The sequence below is a fragment of the Lagenorhynchus albirostris genome, chromosome 5, assembly GCF_949774975.1.
Source record: "Lagenorhynchus albirostris chromosome 5, mLagAlb1.1, whole genome shotgun sequence".
Taxonomy (NCBI): Eukaryota; Metazoa; Chordata; class Mammalia; order Artiodactyla; family Delphinidae; genus Lagenorhynchus; species Lagenorhynchus albirostris.
Genome location: NC_083099.1, coordinates 90,845,741 through 90,865,787, shown reverse-complemented (window position 1 = coordinate 90,865,787; position 20,047 = coordinate 90,845,741). Strand labels below are relative to the sequence as shown.

At 37.8% G+C, this 20,047-nt stretch overlaps 1 protein-coding gene across 6 annotated transcripts in view; it reads right to left on the bottom strand.

Moving 5' to 3' along the window:
• Nucleotides 1-1,621: 1,621 nt before the first annotated feature.
• Nucleotides 1,622-20,047, bottom strand: part of CD47 (CD47 molecule) — a 58,096-nt gene continuing 39,670 nt past the window's right edge. For 2 of the 6 annotated variants that reach the window (XM_060150641.1, XM_060150644.1), the window contains 8 exons: nucleotides 18,910-19,017; nucleotides 17,649-17,741; nucleotides 16,519-16,611; nucleotides 15,082-15,174; nucleotides 9,484-9,515; nucleotides 8,088-8,112; nucleotides 7,429-7,461; nucleotides 1,622-5,517 (listed from right to left, as the gene is read on the bottom strand). In XM_060150641.1, the coding sequence (XP_060006624.1) occupies nucleotides 5,513-5,517; nucleotides 7,429-7,461; nucleotides 8,088-8,112; nucleotides 9,484-9,515; nucleotides 15,082-15,174; nucleotides 16,519-16,611; nucleotides 17,649-17,741; nucleotides 18,910-19,017 (482 nt within the window). In that variant the 3' untranslated portion in view covers nucleotides 1,622-5,512. Of the gene's footprint in view, nucleotides 5,518-7,428; nucleotides 7,462-8,087; nucleotides 8,113-9,483; nucleotides 9,516-12,624; nucleotides 12,672-15,081; nucleotides 15,175-16,518; nucleotides 16,612-17,648; nucleotides 17,742-18,909; nucleotides 19,018-20,047 lie in introns of all 6 variants that reach the window. The other 4 variants (XR_009540771.1, XR_009540772.1, XM_060150643.1 and 1 more) reach the window with 4 other exon arrangements.

Genomic DNA, 20,047 nt, shown 5'->3' with positions numbered 1-20,047 from the left:
AAGCTGCCGTCTTACAGCCAAATGACTAAATCAATAAATGACTGCTGAATAAGTGGAGTTCTAGTGATTAAATCCATGATCACTTCTATGCAGTCTGTAGTGCTATCTTCGGCATTAAATAATCAATCCAATTATCCATAACTTAGGGTTAAATACACTTCATTTCCCTCTGATCTGATGGATGGGTACTTGAGCATGAAGCTTAAATACTCAAACTAAACACTGGGGGTATAGTTCCGGCACCGTCTCACTTCTAACCCCAAACACTGTAAATTGTGCTGAAATCTCTGAGCTACTGGTGAAATCGTGTCCTACGCGGATGGTGTTACCATAATCCATTATTTTCTAAAGCTGTCAAACTTGAGCCCTTGAGCTGGAAAGGTTGCTGCGCAAAAATGAAATCCAGTTGCATCTGGAAGCCTACACCTCCGTGGGAGTTCGAATCAGGTTGAGTGCAGTTCTGTGCTACACAGAACAGCTTTCCGTGCAGGAGGCAGGATAGTAAATGCTTTCTGAACTTCATTAGTTACTCCTGCTGAGAGTGAAAAAAGTCCGCATAAATGCATAAAAATTGAATTGCCTACGAGGTAAGGAATGAGGCGGTCCTTTACCGCCAAATATTATTTTCCGTTCAAATGGTTTACAATCACACATACAATGCAGAATCCGAGTACATACCTGCAAGGAAGGTGCCTAAAACCTAATGCCATCTCGATCCGGCTACAATCCCGAGTTTGCTTCAGTTAACTCCCGCTCTGTCCCCCAACCCCGCCCCAGATGGAACCCACAAGTCCATTCCAGGCCAGACAGACATGTGTCTCAGGCTGGCCCAGTCGGGGTGTCAGAGATGCTCAGCCTCAGTGGCTGAGCGAGAGGTGCATGGCCCAGGCAGAGAACCGAGCTGCAATCTGGGGTGGATGGGACTATTCAGAAAGGGAGAGGCACTCTTTTTTTCTCCCCTCTACCCTCCCTGAACTCAGGAGAAGGTGGGTCTGGGATTGAGGTCAGTCATTCTGCCATCACACGCAATCTCTGAAGGAAGGCAACAGGGAGGAGAGAGACTAAAGCTGAAAGCTGGAGAGACGCTGATCCTGAGGACGCTGCTTGGAGACCCACTAGCCAGCTGTACGTCTAAATTTTCAGTTACATTAGCCAATAAATCCCACTTTTCTTTGATTTAGGTTTACTTTCATTTGCAATCAAAATAGTCCTAACTGGTAACCGATTAAAGTGGAGAACCATTTCAATGTACATTTCAGTCTTGAAGAGGCTTATCTCATTCTACAGATAAGGAAGCACACTGAGAGGCAGGTAAGTGCCTTGCTGAGGTCCTCTGCTAGTCAGTAGTACAGCCGGGACCAGAAAAGTGATGTTTTCACTCTACCGGGGGAAAATTAATGCATTGGACTTGCTTAGAAGTTTTCATTAAAACTTTGCTCTGATCAAAAGTTTACTTATTGGATATAGTTATACTTTCAAAAAGAATTTATAAATTAATATTTTAAGTCATCCTTTGCATTGTTACCTAGGATATGGACTCGAAAATACATTGATAGACTAAATTTCTCGGTAATGCGCCTGTGGTCTGCTGAAGCAGCGATAGAAAGAAGCCCAACGAAAATAGCTTAAAATGTTTTATTAACTATATATAATATTACAGGGTAATATTTACAAAGTTATGTTTTTTAAATAAAAAAGTATCTTGGCAAAGATTGCAGATATTCAAAGCTTCAAACAGTGATAAATTGATTTAATACATATAAAAAAAACCTTTAACGGTAACACAGCTGTAAAACAACTTTGGTCTTTAAATCACTGCAAAACATGGCTGACAAATAGCACACCTTTCATTGCTATGGAAGAAAGCCCCCAAGAGAGGATCTTGCACATAGCAACGCTGGAGTTTTCTTTAGAATGGTTAATGGATATTTCTATGGTGTGGGATCTAATTCTCAGCAATGGCTTTTTGTAAATAATGCTCCGTTTAATAGAAACAAAAATGCTTCCCTCTCTCACCAATGCTGACAACAACACTTTTAAGATTCCACTGATGTTGCCTTACAGAGAAGTTTATTACGAATGCTCTCTTTTTTTTACAAAAGGCTAAATTTATGGAAAAGCTGGTCTTAAACGTTAAGAGCTGTCAAAAGCCAAAGACAGGAAAACTTCCTGTTCGCTGCACATCTCTTAAAAGTTACCTGGATTCTCCTTATTAGCCACAGAAAATGACTTAACAAAGGACCCCAGTGGGTGATGGCAGTCAGTGATTTTGAAAATATGACACATGTAAAACTAATGTTTTTAAACAAACGCTCCATCAAACGACACACAATGAAAAGATAAAGGGTTGCCCAACAATCATTTCTCTAGTTTCCACCAACGGGTAAATAAAGGGGTATGCCATTCCACGCATACACCACAGATGTCGTTTTTGAATACCCATGTTAGGACAAGAGAAATCTAGGTGATATAGAGCTTAATTCGTATTAATGAGAAGGAGGAATAAACTCACCACTTTTTAAGCTTTATTATAACTCAAACCACAATTTGGTTGGTCACTTACTAAACTGACTACAGCATCTTGAAAAGAGCAATACTCCCAACTATGGGATAGCCCCATTATTTTCATTCTGACATTCTCAGATATTTTAACAGATTGGACCTGGGGTTTCCAGGTGAAAAAAATCATCACCTTTGAAGGTTTTCAGAGCATGTGAAATTTGTCTAAAAAGAAAACTCTCTAGCTCACCCTCTTACAAACACGGGGAAGTCTAAATACAGCCTGCTCTCAGTCATCAAACTTACGGAATGAGCGTCTAATATATGTAAAACACTGCAGGAAGAGAAAGGAAGGGAAAAAAAAAGCCTCTTGCTATGTACGGAGGAATTTTTTAATTGAACAAGAGGCAAGACAAAACCCCAACAACGTTAGGCAGAGACACGTGAAGTACTAGGAAAGGTAAGTAAGAGATGAAAGAGGCAGCTGGACAGATAGGCACAGATCGCAAAGGAGAGCCAGTCAGGGAGGAAGGGAGGGAGGATGTTTTGAAGGAGAAAGAAATTTGATTTGGCCGAAAAGGTTGGAAAGGTTTGTTGCCAAAATGGCAAATGGTGTCACGCTGAGAACATACAGTAAATGAAACTGGATGGAAGAGTCGATGGAAAAATTGGGATCACTAAGTGAAAAAGCAGATTATGGGGGGAACAGATGTATGATGTTCAAAACATTGTTAGCAACTTTAATTTGGTGTGACAGAAAACTTCCTGCCATTATAAGTCTAATTTAAAGAGAATGAACTGGCCCAACGATGCCCAAGTAAGAGGGTTCCTGCTGCTGTGGGTCCCTTTTCCAGAGAAGCTGACGAGGAACAGCAAGGGTGGACTTCATCTGGCGTTTCTCCTGCTACCTCTGTGTGTTGTCTAGGGCAGTGAATGCCTCAAAAGACAGGCAGTGTTAAAGAGAACACAAAGGATGGATAAGTTCCAAGACTGAACCCCAAATCAATGAGAGCTGACTACATATTAAAGGTTCAACTTTGGTTCATAAAAAAGTTTACTATAAAGATTTCAGACCTGACTTTTTCTTAATAGAGAATAGGAATTTGGATCTTTTTCAAGTCCAACTGCTTCTGCCCTCCTTTCATCAAAATTGATTTCTAAAGGAACAAACAATATTAGTGAAATATAAATATTTTCAGAAGGAAAGAGAGCAGAGGGAGCCAACAAATTTGTATAAAGGAATACAGCTCCCTCTACATATGAGAATATTTTGGACAGGAACACAATTAGGGAAGAACTTTTTTTTTTTCTTTAAGAAGAGCTGTCTTCATAGTGTGTTCACTTTTCTGAGGCATCAGCAGGTTATAAATTTTGGTTTGCCACGGGCAAACCACTTGGTCCCAACGTAAAATATGACAAGGATTTGGCATAAAAGAGGCACGTGGGAACATTCAGTGGACTAAGAGATAACTATTGATAATGCAACTACAAATATGAATGTCTTATTACACAAACAGGAAGAATAACTAGTATTTTTAGAGGGCATTGGTGAGCAGTCAAAAAGCTTGGCAAATTACCTAGAATTTTTAAACGTTTTAAGTGATAAAATATTCACATCAAATATAAGTCCACCCAATAAAGATCTTTGTTTTTAAATGTTTTCACTAAAAGCATGAAATTAACATTTGCTCTCCTGTAGGTACCCCACTGTTGTCCATACAGAAGATACATGTGCCTATCTTATACATGAGCGCATACACACACACACCCACAAGGGAAGAAAATCTAATAATCTAAAAGTACTCCAGGCGATCACAACTGTCAGAATGTTAATTTTCTTCTAATGGGGGTAGGAAACGTGGGTTTTGTTTTACTTTTCAATCTTAGAGTAAGGTGAATATGAGGCAGGACTACAGGAGGAAGATGAGGGGTGTTTATCATGCAACACAGATACAACAGTAATAAAATCACCCATTCAGGGTTGGCCTGTTGGCCTGACGGTGACACACATTATGTTGCCATGCAGAAGACTCATAGTTCAAATCTCAATCTTGGTTTTTCATGCCCCAGATCAGAAAAGAAGCAAAGAAACACTGTAGATTGTGCCTTCAAATCCGAGGAAGGGAATACGTATGTTACAACCATCGCTATTTCTGCTGAAAAGTGTGAACATAGTTCTCTGAGAATAAGTCTGGCTCCTTTCTGCAGTGATGCTACTGTGTCACTGGACCATGTTCAAAGAGGAGAAAAAGTGCTACATCTCATACAGCAGCAGAAGCAAATAACAGAAGGACAAGACAGGATGTAAAGGGTTGTGTGAAGAAAAGAAGAAAACATCCATCAGTAAAATTACCCTCAATCTGGAAAGGGTCTGGTACACTGTATGTCGAAGGAACAATGTGTGAGTGGCAACCCCCAAGAATGAAGACCATGATCCTCATCAGTATCACATCCCACGGATGTTCCCAACTGAATTCCTGTCTGTGCTTAATGTTATTCCCTTGACCTGGAAGTGGCAGACACATTATTCAGCTAACACCATAATTGCCACAGTGGCTGTGAACCTGAGTTTTCTAAGGCTTGACAGAAGCCACAGTTTTCATAGATAGCTCTGGGTAACCAGGTTAGTGTCAGGAAATTTTCACCTTGAACCAATTTAAACTGGTGACCTAGAGTCAAGAGGCCCCAGGATCTGAAAGGCATCATTCTTGTAAGTTGCCCACTCTACTTTGCCCCTAATTGAATAAAAATAACAACAGAAAACTGGATATCAATTGGGCACACAACACAGATCATAATTCTTTTATTAACTAAATTAAAAATGCTTTGAATAAAAACTTAACTGTAACAATCATTGAAAGGTCAATTATTTACTTTTTCCCATAGATGGAAACCAGTTACTTTTCTTGTTTTCTTCTCCAAAACAATGAATCAAGGCCACGGTGCTTAAACACAAGTGTACTTCTTTCATGTCGTACTACTCTCCAAATCAGAGTCCATCACTTTACTTCAGTTACTCTGGAAAATTGAAAAATGAACATATAATTGCTATGATGTCTATTTTCTATGCCTTAACAAGTTGCTGTATTTTAAAATTTGAAAATCGTTTCAGATATATGGTATCTAAAAATAAAGAAAAATTATTTAATCTTAGCTTTGCAAAGGTCACAGACATAAACCAGGCAAATCATTAGCCTTTTTAGTTGCAGTAAGTAAAAGGCCAATGTCAAATGGAAATAAAAACCAACAAAATCTGATAATCTCCGTTTGCTGAGTTGGCGGAGAAGCCAAGAGACATTGATTCTTCCAAAGCAAAAGATATTTATCCTAGAACAATATTCTATCACTTTCACTTTAGATCGACACCATTCACTTAAGGTAAGAGAATTAAAAATGTGATTAGGTATAAGTGAAAGAGGAAATGGAACTGTGGTCCCAAGAGGGTACCTGGAACCTCACTCACCAACAAGGCAGTTACACTATGGGCATTGTGCACTGTCAGTAGGAAGAGCCCACCACAGACGTTTGGAAAAAACCCACAAATTCTGAACAGCTAAAAATTAGCAAAATTAAAGGAATTTCAAAGGTCATTATAGATTTCATGCGCTATGAACACGCAAAAACTGCAGTCTAACTTCTGACACAATGGTGCAAAAAAAGTCACATCTTAAAGGAAATTAACAAAGGAAGAGGCACTCAAGGTTCTCCTACTGGTTTTCTGAAAATGAAGAAGTGTTTAGTTTTTTCATACAACTACAGAGGAATAACACCACAGTAGAAAAGGAAAAAAAAACAACGAAATTAAAAAATAAAACACCAGAATGCAAACACGGACAAACCATGCCACACTTTCAGGTACCAGTTCTTTTTTAAATGCCATTTAATGTATTCCTGCTAATCATGTTTTTTTTAGGAGGGCAGTGGTTAGCAGAGCATGCATTTTTTGTAATAAAGGCTGTGACACAAAGTTACAAAAGTGGGATCATTCTGTGACTGCTTACTGAACACAGTCTAAGCATTGTTTTAAACTTAGTCCACTAGACACAGTCAGCATGTTTTTAATCTTACGCAAAAATTAATTACACTCAGGGGAATATAGCCTCTTGAGATAAATGCTGCATTTTGCTGTAGAGGTGAGCAGGCAGGTCACAGACTTTATAAACAGTGAAATACGAAGCAGACTATTCACATGATCAAGGAATGACTGTAAATAGCAAACGTATGAAGAAAGTTTTGATAAAATGAAAACATAGTTTTTAAAATGTTAACAGAACTAAAGTATCAGAACATGTTAAGGTAAAATCAAAATGAATGCTTACAGCACTCAATATCTCAGACTTACTTATCTTTAAGAACTAATAAATATAGGTCTTTGAAAGTCAATAAAAATTAGAAGTTATTAGCCCAGAGTCCCCCCTCCCAAGAGCTGAAGTGACTAAACATTTCTCTCTCTCTTTTTAAATCCTTTCCCAAAAGGTTAGAACCCAGTTCCTGTTTGGAAAAGCAGAGATATTAAGTCTCCATGGGTTAAATGCGACAAAAATCACACAAGCACAAAAGAAACCCTGTCAAGATGATAAAGATTTGTGCCAAATTATCTAAGTGTCGTATAAAAAGCATTTTAAAGTTACAGTCACCAGCCATTGCATCTGAAAAATACCTTTTTAAAAAAAGAAGTAATTCCTCTTTGTTGTGAGCAATGAGACTGGTGAGTCTGATTAGTGACACCCTACAGCTTTTATATTACTAGTTTTGCAACTTTTAACAGAGTAGATTGAAGTTTTAGAAACCAAGAAATGTAGGCCTTTATGATTTGACAGTGTCCCTTTTATTTAAAAAAAGCCATACTTTCTTTCAAGAAACAATTTTATTTCTTTTCAATGTCCATATTTTAACCGACCTATAATTGTAGGTGCATTTTATACTTACCATCATTCATCATTCCTTTTGATTCTTTAAATGCTAAGAATTAGTAACAAGCCAAGCAGTTAGTAAGATTCCTCAATTAGAAATCATTTCTAGACAAACAAATATGCAGTAATATCATGCCAACTATTCCACAGCTATAAAGCCAAATTAATTTTAAGGTTATTATTTGATTACAAAAGACTTTCTGTGGATCATACCCACAGGCTCCACAAAGGGACACAAAGTTGGGAATACAGATCTAGATTTAGGGAGAAAGAAAGTGAGATGTTTTGGTCTCACTCCAAGATGACAACCTGTGTCTTCCTGAAATTTATAATTAGAAATTGAAATTAACTGAGATTCTTCTCTACCGGGGGTGTTACATTTCATCTTGGCCAATTAAAAAGGCAACAGTCCCCTCACCCAGATATCACCTGGCTAGCACAAGCAACTACTGGAGACACACAGAACAGTGCATTTTTCTCAGAGGTGAAAATGTTACAAAAGCAATACTCTTAATTCTTGATGAATAATCAAGAAAAGAGAGGTTAAGGCAATAAAAAAACCCTAGATTCTTCCCAAGGCATAGACAGCATTCTAACTACTTTGGGGACCAATTCAAATTATTATGAACTGGTAATGGATCAAGAAGAATTTATAAATTTGTAATAACCACATACCATTAAGGGGTTCCTCTACAGCTTTCTGGAAAATATTTAAAATATATTTACATAAAATAGAATTTATTTCATGTCCTTTTCTACTAAAATTTATATATGCTAACATTTAAACTATAGATAAACAGTGAATATATATAGTCAAAAACCAAAGTAAAGCAATAAAAGTTAGTTAGAAAAGCAAAGCTTGCCAAGTCTAGCTATTAGTTTTATAATAACTGAATTATTCTCTTAATATTCTTTTTTTATGCAGAATTTCCCACCCCACCCTGCCTCTCTCAGTTCAAGAAATCCTAACTGAGAAGCACAGACACAGATAGCAACATAATAAATAATACAATTACGCCAGAGATGAGAACAAAACAATCATTTTCAAGTCGCGCAAATTGAACTCAGTAACAGGGAAAGAAAAAGTGTTATGATTTAATGGTCTAATGGCTGGATTACGTCTAACAGAGGCACTTTTAAAACCTCCGGCTGTTTGTGACCAGTGTAGCTATGGCACCAATGTTTTTAGAGTGAACACCTGGGGTAAGGTGCAACCCCACTTCCCTCGCCTCTCAAGCACGTCTGTTGAGGCTTATCAGCTTTAGGGGTATACGTAATCTCCACTTCCTGCCACAGACAGGAGTCTTGCTTTTGGCATTCCAGACAGAGCTATTATTAATCCTTTATAGGAAGAGGAGTACAATACAGTTCTTTCACGATCTATTTCCATAAAGTAGCTCTTGTGCTTGTCACCAGGATGAGTCTCTATCTACAAAGGTTTTTTTCACCCCCCCTCATTAATCCCTCTCAGTGTATCTCCTAAATTTGCTCCTTTTCTTGGAATTTTCTCAGGTAGCTTATTAAGGTAGCCAAGATAGAGTAAAAACTACAGTACAGTTTGCAGGAAGAAAGATGCTTATAAAATGGGGGAAGGAGGGAAATGAATCAATTCAGAACAGCTATTTTTCGGCCATATTTCCATTTACTTTATAGATTATCATTTTTAATGAAATCAACTTAATATAAACTTCTCTCCCTCATTTTTAAGCCTGAAATATCATTCTGTATATGCGCATCAAATGGATCCAACAGGTGAGGCAATATATTGGAATCGGCTTCCTTCCGCAGATAACGACCATTATTCTTACACATAAACTTTTCAGTTCTGGGTGTGAGAAGACAGCACAATCTTCAGGAATCATTTATTCTATCCCATTGCCAGTAAATGACCAAACAGAAGTTTTAAAATAGATTGGATCTATCCATGCAAAGGTCATGAAATGACTTCAGTGTTCTCTTAATTTTATGTCACACCAAACAGAGAGCAATGGGGTTCAATATCTCAATCACCATTCCTCAGACTAAACCATCAAGTGACCATACCCAATTCATTGAAGAAATTTTAACTTACCCTAGGAGGTTGTATAGTCTTGTGATTGGAAGCTGATGAAATTAAAAAATAAGAAAATGAATTTAATAAATGAAAGAAATTAAGGCTACATTATGTTTAATTTTAAGATAAAATGTTTACGGCTAAAACTAAAGGTGCCAGAAACTCCACTGAAAGATTTCTGGCTTTGACAGACTATGAAAAATACAGAACACTCTTAATTATATACATCGACAGAATAAAATGGTGCAAATAATCCACCCCGATCAAATAATAAACACACACACTCTCTCATTTTGCATGCTATATCTCCCCCAAATCAGCCACTTGTTACGCTTTGTGGTGGAAAAACTTTGGCATCGACTCAGCCCCTCTGTAGGCTCTACACTCCTGCCTACTTGACCCAGCTGGAATGTGGAAAGAATAGGGCAATGACCACTCCATCGCCCACCCTTAGCTCACTGCTCTCGTTCCCTGTAGCCCAGTCTTCTTTTTTTCTACTTCCGTCTTTCCAGTTTTCAAAGCACCACCTAGCTAACAAACTAAAGAAAATATCAGATCCCTCTGAGTGGAGAGAATTATTCTCGGCAGCCAGTTTTAGCTACAATCAAGCCCTTCTCTGTGTCCCTTCTTAGATTTTCAAGTTACCCTTCGCTGCTGCTCAATGGATTGGTTAATGAAGATGAAGGAATACAGGGCATGAAGAAAGTGACAAAAGGGAAAAGAACTGCTCTAGTTGCATAGGGAGGAAAAGAGAACTTCCTTACAAAAACCAAGTGAGAAGGTCCCGGAGCAGCTAAAACCAGTCCTAAATACAGAATCAGAGTCCTACAGATATAAGCATCAAGGGGCAACATCCTGCGAGTGACTCTGTAGGAAGGTGATGCTACTGGATGGATAGTCAGTTCCACTGGTCTATGGATTGGATGATGGCACTGGATTTACTTATGAGCAGACTGAGGCAGGCCCCCAGAACTGCTCTGGTTTTCTGTGCTAATTATGTCCTACCACTCCTCCATGTCCGCTCTACCAAGCTTCTAAAACTGATGGGAAATGCGGGTGACACCTGACCCAAGCCAATTTATAGAGGAGTCAGAAGCAGGTAAGGCTCACTCCAACGGGGGGAATGGCAACTGACTGGCCTGAAAAGTTTCTCTCTCCCATTGGAACCTGGAGAGGAGACACAGAAAGAAGACTAGAAAGGTGGTGAAGGGAAAGAAAGGTGAAAAGGAGACAGAAAGTAAGCAAAGAGAGGCTCAAAGCTTAGAGACAAAGGTAAGAAAATATACCAGTGAGAAGACATGAATAGGATCAAAAAAATAAAAACATTAAGGAGAGGATGAGCTAGCTGGCTAGCAGGTAAAGAACCAAAGAGAGAGGAACTAAGTAACTACACTGGCAGGAGGGCATCCGCTAACTCTTGTTACTGAGAGGGCAAATGATGACTCAGTCTTTAGAGATGTACTGGATTCTTCCAATTCCTAAACTACTTACTGTACTTACTCTGTGAGGCCCAGTTATAGATCTGCTCTCATGAGATTCCCATCTCTGTTAGTGTCATGTGTGGCTTGAAAGTAAATCTCCTTTACTGGAGGCACCTGGGGAGTGGTTTTGTCCTTGCAACCAAACAAGAAGGAAACCTCTTTTCAAAGTACTATGGAGTGAAATGTGTTGAGAATATGGGTAAATCACATTTAGCAACCTCCCAAATAAACCAAGCAGAATTACACAACTTTATTAGGGACAATCATGATAGTTACATGTATATACAACTTACTTTAACTAAACCATGTCCTGTGTCTATGTTCTATCAAGAAAAAGAGCTCTGAACAGCTATGCAAATTTCTGATTGGCAATGTGAAGGGTCAGAGGTAAGATTTTAGAGCTATATTTTTGAGCTCATAAATTATTTATCAGAATTAGTATTAAGAACCGCCAAGCAACTCCTTTAATAACCCTAATAATGTGTAAAGAAGAGTTTCTGAGTTCTGATTCTCAGGTCCAAGGAACATCACATTTGGCTAGCCCATTCTGAAACAAAGATATCTATAAAGAACAGGGATTCAAAGGGCACCAGTCAGCTGTGATCCCTCAAATATTATAAAACCAAACAGTGTAGAAGTGAATTTTGCTTGAGTTAATCCTCTCCAATAGGCATATGACCTATGTGACTAAAGAATGATTGTGATTTATCTGCTGCTACCGTGGGCCTAAGGCATTGACAGCCATGTATATATATATTTTTAAATCACAAGCCTTAAGCATTCCATATGAGCTCACTTGAAATGCTTCGTCTGGATTTGTTCTTCTCTCCCAGAAACACTTGACCCATGCTATAAATATATTTCCAGGTTTTGAATTTTCAGGGACAACTTTTTCTATTGATTCCAGATTCACCTCTCCTCAACAAGGGGGAAGAAAATATCACTGAGTTTTATATATCTATTTCATGTCATTCTAAAATATCTGAGATGTGGTAAATATGGTTTCTGACTGCTAGTATGTTGATTCATATCAAAACATGACTATATTCCCTTATACTTAACTAGATAGCAATGGCTTAGGAAAATTAAAAAGTATTGACCCTTATGAAGAATGGACATAGGCATCCTACATAGGTAACACACCCAACTTCAATGAGTTTAGTTCGTTTTTTGTAATCTTCTATATTTTCTCACATTCTTATTGTTCTCAGCCCTTGATTTCATTTTATGAAATTTAAATGTTTCAGTAAACAAACAAACAAAAAACCCTAACACAGTTTAAAAAGAACAACAGAGAAAATTAAACTTAAAATTCTACTGTTTAAAGTAATAATTAAGGCTACAAATTTAAACTGGGAAATAATGAAAATGATAAAAGTTAAATCTCTCATAGGGATATAAACTTACTCCAAGATAGCTTGGATTTTTTTTAAAAACACTATCTGAGGATTTTATTACATTTAAATCAAGACACACTCTTTAGACTTTTCCAAAATAGAGCCTCTGCAACAAGTAAAAGTTACATTGGAAGCATTTACAATTTTTACTTCCTGATACAAATGCTCAAATTTGCAACCTTAATGTTATATATACTCAGATTTACACATTCAGATTATATATGAAAAACACATCAACTTTTCTAGTCTACCACGGTATCTAAAGAGCTACTTTCCTGTACCTTTTCTCTTCTTGCCCTTTAACTGACCGAAGGTATTCCTCTGAACTCTGGTATCAGACAAGTTGATTGAAATAGTTAATTTAGAATAGTCTCAAAATGTACATAAAACTGGACTAAATTCTTAACTTACATATGGTATATTTATATGTCAAACTATCATAAAGAAAAAATAATCTGGGGAACTTTCCAGGATTTCAGTTTCACTTTGAATTTGATGTGAGAATAATACGGTTGTAATTATATTATACTGGTTTCACAGGCTTCTTAGGGATGTAGCAGGGGAGAAGGGGGGAGAGCAAGGTCAAGGGGGTAACAGCTAGACAATGCCTATTTCCACTGAGTCAGCATCTCCAGACCTGCTGGTCTTCGTGAGACATGGAAGGCATGTGGGAGCATGGGAATAAAAGGGAGCGTGATCCAGATAAGGAGGGAAGAAAAAGAACAAAGAGCTGACCATCAGTCAAAGACACCTAATACTGCATCACGCTATATGGACACTGCAGGTCACATACTGTGCTCAAGTATTCATAGGGAGCAACATCAGCAGCAGTGTCATCTTCAAGAACCAGACAAATGGTGATTAGAAGACTCAACAAAAATAGAATCTGTATCAGCATTCATAATGTGATACTCACAATGCCTACAAATGAATGCCATTCTGCTTTAGAAGTCTTCATTGTGCTTTATGGCTTGAACTAAGAAAATTTCATTGAGGAGACAACTCTGATTTATGAACACATAAACTAAAGGTAAGTAAATTTTAGTTAAGTAGTTTACTTGTTTATCTAATAAGCATTAATTAAAGGGGGGCAAAAATATACAAAATAATTGAACTCAATGATTAGTCAGCAAAAGCTGAGGTTCATAAATAAAGGTAAAATTTCTTTGAAAGTACTATACAAGTCATGTGGGGGATTCTTTCACTGTAACAATTCAAAGTTTATGTTAATTTTTAGAAACATATAAGGTTTACCTAAAGCAAAGCAGAAAGACTGACTTTTTTACTCCATTAATTTGTAACTTTTGATTATTTTGACAAATGTTTAAGAGTTTGCTTTACTTCATAAATAAAAACCAGAAATCTTTTATTTAAAGGAGATTAATATAACCAGATTGTAGGAAATATCTTTAGCTTAAGTAAGACATCACACTAGTTTTAGGTACTTAATATTAAAGGCATCTATCTCCATAAACATATTAAAAATAAGAATTTACACAGAGATCTGTTATTTGAAAATTGGAAGACTAAATACAAAGTTTAGAAACAATAAGCTAAGTCCACACTTACAACTGATTTTAAGAGTAGTAAAAGCCTAAAATTTAAAACTCAATGTTCTGATTATACTGGTTTTAACTAAAAATATTTTAAAGTCAAATGTCAGAGGACACTGCTCTTTAATTAACAAAAGTGACAGATTTTGAATTTCAATTCTGTCTACTAGGGGAGTCAAGGTCTGTAAATAGTCTGCAAGAAGAGCAACAAGACAAATAGGTCTCTGGTGAAAGGACTCTACATAGAAACAACGGGCGAATTAAAAATCGTTTTTATTAATTAAAATGAACCCTCGGGGCTTCCCTGGTGGCGCAGTGGTTAAGAATCTGCCTGCCAATGCAGGGGACACGGGCTCAAGCCCTGGCCCGGGAAGATTCCACATGTAGCAACTAAGCCCATGCGCTACAACTACAGAGCCTGCACTCTAGACCCCGCAAGCCACAACTACTGAGCCTGCGTGCCACAACTACTGAAGCCTGCGCACCTAAAGCCAGTGTTCGGCAACAAGAGAAGCCACGACAATGAGAAGCCCGAGCACCGCAATGGAGAGTAGGCTCTGGGGCTTCCCTGGTGACACAGTGGTTGAGAGTCCGCCTGCCGATGCAGGGGACACGGGTTCGTGCCCCGGTCTGGGAAGATCCCACATGCCGTGGAGCGGCTGGGCCCGTGAGCCGTGGCTGCTGAGCCTGCGTGTCCAGAGCCTGTGCTCCGCAACGGGAGAGGCCACAACAGTGAGAGGCCCACGTACCGCAAAAAAAAAAAAAAAAAAAAAAAAAAATCGTAGGCCCTGCTCACCGCAACTAGAGAGAGCCCGCACACAGCAACGAAGACCCAACACAGCCAAAATAAAAACCAAAACAAAACTAACAAATAAATAAATTAATTTTAAAAAAAGAATCCTCAACAATCTCTGCTTTTATTTAGTATAAAAAAGTTTATACATTCTAAAACATACAGCTGTTTTCTTTTTAACTAGTTAATAATCTAAACTTTTCATTAGTTCATATGATTTCTACCCTCTTTTATTGCCCCCCAAATAATTCCAAATTTATTTTAAAAATACAGCAGCATTCACTGTATTTTCTCATTTTTGGAGTTACCAATGCATTTCTTTGGTCCTAAACAGTAAGAATTAACCAAAAGCATTTTCCTGGCATAGGCTAATAACAATAAGGTTGACTTACCAACACATTTCATATAAACTAATCCAAGTAATTCTGCTAGAGCTAAAATACCCAAACCTGAAATCAGAAGAGGACCATGTACTGGGGTACACTCTGAAAAAACAAATGAAATTCTATATTAGAAATTCACATGAAATAATTGAACTTTTAAAAAAGAACTAGCAATAACAGTAATACTATTCAGTTTTAAGGAGATTCTTTTTCTAATTATCAAGAAACAAAAATTATCTACATATGTTCATCACTATTAAGTCAGTCAGTGAAATGACTCCCAATTACTAAAAGAAAAAAGCCTTTGTCTGTATAATACGTACCTTATCACACCAAGACTAATGGAAAATAGTGTGTAAAGCTAAGGCTCCAACCAACTGGATGGAGCCTGGTTATTTTAAAAGCTCTCCCACAAATACAGGCATAGCAGTTTGACTGCTGGAACAATCAGCCCACAAGCCATATACAGCCAATATTCTTATGGCAATGTGGAAAGCACTATTCTCAGTGGGGTGAAAATGAGAGTTCTAAAAGAAAGCTCACAGCACCAAATGGCTGGCAAGGATGTGGAGCGACAGGAATTTTCATCCACTGCTGGTGGTAATGCAAAATGGTATAGCCACCTTGGAAGACACTTTGGCAATTTGTTAAAAAACTAAATATATTCTTAATGTACAACCCAGCAAATGTGCTCCTTGGTATTGACCCAAATGGAGTTGAAACTTATGTCCACACAAAAAAATGCACATGGATGTCTCGAGCAACTTATTCTTAATTGCCCCAAACCAGAAGCAACCAAGCTGTCCCTCAATAGGTGAATGTATAAACAAACTGTGGTACATACATACAATGGAATGTTATTCAGTGCTAAAAAGAAAAGAGCTATCAAGACACAAAAAGACACGGTTACTAAGTAAAAGAAGCCAATCTGAAAAGGCAAAATATCGCATGATTCCAACTATAAGACATTCTGGAAAACGCAAAACTATGAAGACAGTAAAAAGAACAGTGGTTGCTAGGGGTTTAGGGGGAGGGAGGATGAATAGGCAGAGCACAGAGGATTTTTAGGGCAGTGAAACTTTATTGTATGATATTATATCTATGACTATGATCCACGCCATTATACATTTATCAGAATCGTAGCATGTACAACACTAAGAATGAACCCTAATGTAAACTATGGATTCTGGGTGGTAATATGTCAATGCTGGTTCAACAACTGTAACACATTTACCACTCTGCTGGGGGATAGCGGAGGAGGCCGTTATGTGGGGTATATGGGAACTCTGTACTTTCTACTCAATTTTGCTGTGAGCCTAAAACTGCTCTAAAAAATAAAGTCTATATATTAAAAAAAAAAAAAGAAAGAAAAAGAAACAGAAAGAAGAACTCTAAGAGAAATCCCTGGCAAGACAAAGTGAGACTAGAGAAGGATGAGACTTTTACCTGAGACACAGAGGCTGAATCCAACCACAGAGAGCACGTGGCCCAGTACTTGAAGGATCAATATGGCAATGGTGAAGAAGGACATCCCCACAGCTGGAGATAGGAAAAGTGGGTTGAGAGTGTTTAAAAAGCAATCACTCCTACTTGTATTCTGTGCAATCAAGAATAATATCCCATGACCAAAGACTGCCTCTGGAGTTCCTTGTCAGATGGTAGATTCTTTTCCGGTGATCTAAACCTTGCCTTTCCATACAAGCGGTCAGCTCCAGATACACACATTCAGCAATCTTTCATTTTCACAGTGAGCTGAGGTGGACTGGCAGTTTTTACCCCGAATCTTAAAACAGTGCTGCTTTTACCACCCTTGTGCCTTTTACCACGTGAATGGCTATTATGCCTGCCTTTGCCACATGCACACAGAATTGCTCTGGTGGAAAGAACCGTTACACAAACACGCCACTGTAAGCATCCGAACCTCTATCCGTGTGCCTAGATCTGTGATTTTATAGCAAATCAATACCCCTCCATTGTACAGCAAGCCAGAGATAGGCTCTAAGGCTGAGAGTTAAACATGTAAACAGAAAAAAATAGACTCTAATGATATAAAAAATACATTAATGATTTACTCCCAAAATGCAGTGAAAATGACATCAATTATAGTTGGATATCTACATCATTTTTTAAAACTACAATGTAAAGATTTGCCAGTAACAAAAAAAAAAAATAAATCTATTATTTGTTATTTACAATCCTGTTTTGTAGAATTTTAAACAGAGAGGCTTAGCAAAAGAAGAGAAAGGGCATGTTTAATATCTACTTATAGCTTCAAAAAACTGAAATAAAAATATGAAGATAATCATTAAGAAATTATGTAGCATAATTTTAAAAACCACTGGTATCAAGTGTATATGAAAATCATTTTTTACAAGATAACTGAATGCCTTGAAAACCGAAGTTAACCTTAAAATTAATCCATATGGGGAAAATATCGCTAAGAATAGCCTGGGAAATCTTTTAATAAACCAACTTCTATTGAGTTGTTAAAAAAAATCATACAAGAATATTTTAACCAAAACTGCTGCTTTATAAATGAAAAAGGTGGGCAAAATCATGCTATAACAAATACTCACCTATCATAAACACACAGTACTGAAGTAGTATTAATATTGCTGTAGGAATTACAATTAAACCAAGTCCACAAGCATTCTTTGTTGAATATTCACCTGTTAAAAATGAAAAATACTAATTAATATTTTCCTATGTACTTCCTATTCTTATGGGATGTTAAAGTATTTAATTTATTAAATGTATTAATTTCAATACTACTCTTATAAACTACAAAAGGTTTAAAAATATATATTTCCCCCAAAACTTCACATAAAATAAATGACTTTTTTTTGATTATTCAAGACCAAACTTAAGACATTTAAATGTCAGCATATAAGTCTCAACACGTCAAACCTTGAATTGGCTCTACCCGCTTCTTACCTACCTTACATAATTCCAGTGAGAAACTCTGGAATCTCTTACCATTCCCTTCATTTGCTATATTCAACCTGTCCCAAAGTCAAAGCAGTTGTTCTTTCAAGTTGTCTTCTGATTCATATCCTTCCTCCCCATGTCTTTACTAACTCCAGTTGCAAACAGAGGTGCCAAATTTATGTTCCTAAACATTACACCTATACTGTATTCTGCTCAAAAAACAACAAAGGCTTTCTACAGTTTACACTTGTGAGTCCCAGCCTGTCTCTGCTGTTCTTTCCATGTGCTGCAGACCCTTATTTCTCACTCACACATCCATTCAGATAGATCTGCTTCCCACATTTGTTCCCACTTCCAGGTATTGGCCAATGAAGTGTGCCTCTGGAGTGCGTTGAATGGTGGCCCTAAAGATATGTCCACCTCCAAATCCCCCGAATCTGTGACTATTAACTTATATAGTAAAAGATATGATTAAGCTAAGGATCTGAAAGAAGGAGCTTACCCCGGATTATCCAGGTGGGTCCTGAATCCAATGACAGGTATTTTTGTAACAGAGAGACAGAGGGAAATTAAGTGGAGACATGGAGCGGAGGAGGAGACAATGTGACCACGGAGGAAATCAGAGTTATGCTGCCACAAGCCAAGGAGCTGCACAGATTGCCAGATACACCAGAAGGTAGAAGAGGCAAGGAATGGATTCTCCCCTAGAGTGTCCGAGGGTGTATGGCCCCGATAACATCTTTATTTCAGATTTATGGCCTTCAGAACTGTGAGAGAATTTCTATTGTTTTAGAATACCCAGTTTGTGACAATTTGTTACAGCAGCCCTAGGAAACTAATATGCACCTCCCCAGAAATGCCCTCAACCTTATCAATCTTGCTTTCCCTCATAATAACTTTATATCTTACCTGAGATGAAAAGAATGGCTCCAACAATGACAACGATAGTGAGCACTAGTCCAGTAACTAATAGAAAAATGGTTTTCTCCTTCGTATAACTGGATTTATATTTAAGCGCTTAAAAAAAAACACAAAGAATTACATGAACTCAATCACAAGAAGTAAAGCCATTTCTGTAACTTACAAGGTGCAAAGATTAAACTGATAACTTACTACAATTGAATAACCTTTGAGGAACAAGTCCTTCACATCATGTCAAGCCATGTCAAATCTTTTCCACAATATGTCAGTGGCTAAATGGTGTCATGGCAGTATAAATATGGATGCTGAATTTATAGGTGACACTTTATTGCCCTAGAATGAAGTTATATATATCAGGCTTTTTTTTTTTTTTTTTTTTTGCGGCACGTGGGCCTCTCACTGTTTTGGCCTCTCCCGTTGCGGAGCACAGGCTCCGGACGCACAGGCTCAGTGGCCATGGCTCATGGGCCCAGCCGCTCCGCGGCATGTGGGATCTTCCCGGACCGGGGCACGAACCCGCGTCCTCTGCATCGGCAGGCGGTCTCTCAACCACTGCGCCACCAGGGAAGCCCTATCAGCCTTTCTTAATCGTGGCATTATTAATATTTTGGGTCAGATAAGTTGTTGTTGTTAGGGACTGCTCTGTGCATTACAGAATGTTTAGTACCATCCCTGGCCTCTGCACACTACATTCCAGTAACAGCCTCCAAGCTGCGTCAATCAAAAATATCTCCCGACATTGTCAAATGTCCCCTGAGAAGCAGAACTGCCTCAGGTTTACAACTAATATACACATTGCTGATGAGAAATAACTGGCTAATTAGTAATAGCGGCAAAAACAGAACTTTCTTCCACCTTACATAAAATTAGTAAAGCATCTGGAAATCTAGACATTTTGTTTTGAAAAAGTAGAGTAAACATTGGACAAATCACACCCTCTTGAAATCCTGAGGTGGGGGGAAATGCTTTAATTGTTCAAGTAAAACAATTTCATAAAAATAAACTACAAATAGGCCTTAACGTATGTGTTACGCTTTTGTCAAGTATCCAGCTTCCCTAAAAGAATAATGTAATGCATAAGCCTAAAAGTGTTATATTTTTATCATATATTCACCTTTTGGGTTTT